This window comes from Vigna radiata, chromosome 7, assembly GCF_000741045.1.
Source record: "Vigna radiata var. radiata cultivar VC1973A chromosome 7, Vradiata_ver6, whole genome shotgun sequence".
NCBI classification, from domain to species: Eukaryota; Viridiplantae; Streptophyta; class Magnoliopsida; order Fabales; family Fabaceae; genus Vigna; species Vigna radiata.
The window spans coordinates 5844364-5849572 of NC_028357.1; the positions used below are offsets into that span (position 1 = coordinate 5844364).

A 5209-nucleotide genomic window follows, 5' to 3' on the forward strand; every position below is an offset into this window, starting at 1 on the left:
AAGTCTTCAAGAAACATTACACATCACTACAAAGATAACAAGAAACATTAGACAACAAACTTATCAACTAAAAAATGATCATATTCTTCATGACCTTAGAAATTTGTCCATAAGACATGAGATATGAATTCTTGAAAACAAGAAGAAAAGTTGTCAAAGTTATGCTGACACATCTTCTAAAAAGAATGCAAAATAAAAAAGTAAAAAGAATATCAAATAATTTTTTTTAAAGTAAAACAAAGGAATGTAGGGTTAGACACCAAGTTATGAAGAATAAATTATTCTTTAAAGAGAATTGAGAGTAGACCGTTGTATTGTAGCACCTCACAAAAGATGTTATTATAGAAGTGTGAATCTTTGAATGACTCAAGCCAATTAGAATAGACACAATTTTGACAATGTGAAAAGTATTCTACACTAATTACATCCTTTCGATGTCATATTGTATACTATCCAAAGTTGATCCCCAATATCTATCTTACAAAAATGTTTATGCAAGTACTAGCTATAAACATGGACATTCAAACGAATAAAAGAATATGTTTCAACCACTTATATATACTACAAGTCAGAGGTTGTTAGAGGAAAATCATGACCCTCTAAGAAAGTTCTAATAAGTGATAACTCTAAAGCACACATCTTCAATAATCCTTGATGGATGGATACCTATATAGAAAAGCACAACCATAAGAAGAAGCATCTCACCTATATCTATTAAATCCTTAAGTAATTTTGGTGAATCAATTGGAACAACATCATCTTAAGATTGTAAACTTAACTAATTTTCTCTTATGCTTGATTTTCAAAAGATAAAGTTAAAAGGTTTGAGTCATGAATTTTATTGAACAAAAATGAAATACACTTTAGTTAAAGAGAATTCAAGTGATAAAGAAAAAAAAACATATGAAGAATTACATTACTTGAATAAACTTAAGATGAGTGAGAAGTTAAACATCACTAAACTTATACGATGTCAAGATAAAATCCTATCACACTCTCGTAAGGACTAACATTTCCCTAATTTCTCAAGAAATTCAATTTATTCAAAGATTGAAATATTAATAATGAAAAATTAGACTGAAAAGTTAACGTGGTTTCCACCCTAACACAATTAATTTTTAATTAAAAGAAAATCCAAAACTGATAATTTAGTATTGGAATATTTCCGAGGTTTTGGACTCCCGCCATTTCACCTTCCCAGAAGCCAAAACAAAGGAAGTCCCAAACCAAAAAACACAGACCATCACAGAATGAGAATGGGCACTCTCAAAAAGAAGAGGGAAGAAGAAGAAGGGTCCCAAAGAGAAGATGATGCTAATGGTAGCGACTCCCAAAGTGAAGAAGGGTCCAAAAGAGAAGATGATTCTTTACGTTACGAGCAAGCTAGGGACCAAAGGATCAAAGACAACATGGAGAGAATGCACAAGCTTGGCTTGTTCGACTTGTCTCTCAAACTCAAACGCCCAAAACAAAAGCTTCCCCCCAAGAAAAAGAAGACCATCCAACCCAACCATTCGCCCCAGAGACGCTCCTCCAGGTATTCTTTTCATTTCTTTCTTTATACTTGTTTTGCTCTCTATGGAACGTCAAAAGGAGCAACCTTTCCTTCTGGGTTAGTTCCTTTCTCCTCAAAGATGTCGCCTTTTCCCTTTCTATTTGCAACTGGAAACGCATTTCCATTTTGGAGGCAAAGGAGACGTGGCTGAGCATGGAGTCAATGTAGAAAAAAAAGTATATTGATGTTTTATAATTTAATGTTAGGGATTGTGTTTTCATGCTAAGATACACTTTTAAAATTAAATTTTGTCTAAACATGAAGTGGCATTATGTATATGCTCATTGTCACCTTTTACTTGTGTTGAGATGAAGATTCAAAAAATACTTCAGAAATATCTTCAGTACCTGAAATGTAATTGATAATTTCATGGGTTTGCAGAATAATGACCCTGGTACCAATTAACTATTCTGAGAGGTCGAGTCGTGAATCTGCAAGTAAGGAAAACGGTGTCGTAGAGATTTGTATACCAGAAGGTACAAACCCTGAAGTTTACACTGAAGAGCATGAGCAGCATCTGGGAGACTGTGAGAGTGCTTGGGAATTGTATGTGGATGGATATGATGAGGATGGGAACCGTATATATGATCCAATCAAAGGAGAGACATGCCATCAATGCAGGTACTATTCATTTCACATTATTCACTATGTAGGTATTTTTTTTCATTTATTACACTTTATTTTGACAACAGCAACAAAAATTAGAAGCTGATTTTGTTACATGAAGATTCACGTATACTTGTATTAGAATTTAGAACTTTCATGTGTCTTCTCCCAACTTTATTTATGTTGTAATTTAAATGTTTATTTCTTTTAACCTGTGTACTCTATTTGTAAACATATTTCAGATTCCAATTGCATTCCCTGAAACTTCTTTTTCTCTGATGTTTCATTTTTAGACTGCAAATCTTCTTTAATATGCTTAGTATATTTGACATATTTTATGTTTGATCTCGAAAAACATGGAATGAGAAAGCTTTGCAATTTAGCCACTGGTTTTTCCTGCAAATAGTACCTGTATGCCATTTGAATGGTCTTGTACCTTGACTGGGGAAAATATGTTTTGATTGAAGAGCAGACTTAGTTCCTTTTTGTAGAACTAGTTAATGTATTCCATATGATACTTGTTTCAGGGCTAAGTTTTTCACAAGTCTTTTGTTTACATGCAGGCAGAAAACTCTTGGCCAGCATACTCATTGCAGCAAATGTGAATTACTCCAAGGGCAATTTTGTGGAGATTGCTTGTACACGAGGTAAGTGTTTAAGCTGAGGTTTAGATTTCCCCATTCAGCCTTTTGTTGTGTCAACCACTGTCATTTTGTGAAGTTTGGTGCTAGTCCCTTTCTACTGATATTTTATAGATATGGAGAAAATGTGATGGAAGCCAACCGTAACAACAAATGGGTTTGCCCTCCTTGTAGAGGAATTTGCAACTGCAGTCGTTGCCGCAGGGGAAAAGGTTGGATGCCTACTGGCAACATATACAGTAAGGTTAGTGTTGCACAACATACTTGTTTTGTTAGGACAGAATCTGATAATTTATGATTTGAATCGTAAAGTTTGATGTGTTTCGGTTAGCTAGTTGTTTGTATCATAAGATGGAACCAAGAATGACATAAAATTTTGAGATACGTTAATGAACCATTACAATTCTTATAAATGCTATATGACACATGTAGTCAAATATAACTTGGTAGGATATGATTCCTTTGTTGTTTTTTCTGTTCAATCTTATTGGTATATGGGATAAAAAATACTTCAGGTCATTATAAATGAGTGCATAAATTTACCTCAACATTCTTCAAAGAAAAAATCTTCATCCTTTGTTTTGTTGCCATTTAATTTGAATGCTGGAACTGATCAATCTCACTTAATTTGAATTTTTGTAAGGTGTCAAAGCTGGGTTTCAAATCTGTGGCTCATTATTTGATTAAAACTCGTGGCATTGAGTTGGAAGGGTCAGATGCTGAAGAAAAATCAGAGACATCTGCAGATACCAAACTGAATAGACCAACTCGCACGAGGGCATCAAAGAAGAGGGCTTAGTTGCATTACATCTGTATGAAGATGATGATACTATTTTTTTGAGAAACATACTAGTTTTGAGATTTAATGAAGCTAGTATGCTATAGAGCCTGTGGATTATTAAAAGCTGTATACAAACAATTAAGTATACAAATTTTGGTATTTCATCCTTTCTTGAAATGTGAACTTTTTTTTCTAGTTTTTTATTTATCAAAAAAGTAGCACTATTGTGGAACACTTTCTTCTGCGTGACCCATAAACAGATAAAGCGTGCATCTAAGCCTGTGTAAACAGAATAGACTAACAACTAATACACAGGGTGTACATAGGGATGAGTTGGGTTGGGGTGTGGGCAAGTTTATTTCTTAATTTATAATAAAAATGGAGTTGAATTCGATAATATGTTTTTATTTTTTATTATTAAATTTTGTAATTTTAAAGTATGTTTTGCTAGATATTTTAAAATGTTTTTAAAAAGCAGATTATATTATTTAATGTTCTAGTATTTAATTGATGATATTTTGAAATATATTTAGTTAAATAAGAGTTATATATTTATTATTATTATTATTAGTATTACAAATAGTTTTGATTGGATTGACTTTTGTGGTGAATATAGTATTGTCAAAATGGGTTGTAATTTGTGAATCAATTTAGTTTATCATGGGTTTAAACTAGATTGAGTTTGAAAAAAATATAATTTTTTTATGTGGATTAGTTTTTAACCTGGTTTACTTAGGATTCAGTTTATCCGGGTTGAATATGTGGTGAACCGAGTTGACTTACCAACCCATCTAATTTAATTTAATTATTTATTATTTTGTATTTCAATATTATTAATTAACATTTTTTTTATTATATTGTAGATAGGATAAAGAAAAAGATGTTCGAAGAGAGAAAAATATTATAGATTTATCTAATATAATAAATGAACAAGTGATACAAAAATTATTAATGGTAAAAACTTATTTGTTCATCTTTTGTGTTTGTTTTTGGATTACGAGATTTTATGATACTTTTTTTAATTATCTTTGAAGCTTAACATCATTTTAGAGTTAAATTTATTTAGATTTGAATTAAAAAAAATTATTTTTTATTTTATTTTTAAAAAAACGTAGTGAGTTAATGAACCAACCCGTTTAACTCATCAACTCTTGGTGGATCAAATTAGATTCAAATTTTTTCAACTCACTAATAAGTGAACCGTGACTCACTAAGTAACTAACCCGTAATAGATCAGCTAAGTTGAACCATGTTACCTGTTTTGACAACTCTAGTTGAACATAAATAATGTTACCCAACTTATACAATTAATCGGGTTCCATCTAATTTATAAAAAATAGTTGACCTAATTAATTTAGCTTAGGTGGTATTGAGATATTTGGTAATTTAACCTAATAAATACCCCTACTGATCCATATTTAGGTGATGTTTTCGAAACACCCACAATGACATTTACAAAGTAAAATAAATACTATAATAATGTTTCCGCTAGGTGCTTATTACAAAAAAAAAAAAAAAAAAGTTTCGGGACGTAACGACAGAAGTCTAAAAATTGCTTGGGACAGCTTCAACATTTTCTTACTGCATTTTTTTTTTATCTAAATACAACTTCAATATTCCAAACTG

The 5209-nt window shown here is 31.4% G+C and overlaps 1 protein-coding gene across 1 annotated transcript; it reads left to right on the forward strand.

The window, feature by feature from the left end:
* The first annotated feature begins 1140 nt into the window (after nt 1-1140).
* Nucleotides 1141-3760, forward strand: LOC106767932 (cell division cycle-associated 7-like protein). Its single transcript, XM_014652900.2, has 5 exons — nt 1141-1537; nt 1937-2176; nt 2725-2808; nt 2917-3046; nt 3446-3760. Exons 1-5 carry the CDS (start codon nt 1251-1253, stop codon nt 3599-3601), a joined length of 897 nt encoding a protein of 298 aa, XP_014508386.2. The 5' UTR covers nt 1141-1250; the 3' UTR covers nt 3602-3760.
* Nucleotides 3761-5209: the final 1449 nt, after the last annotated feature.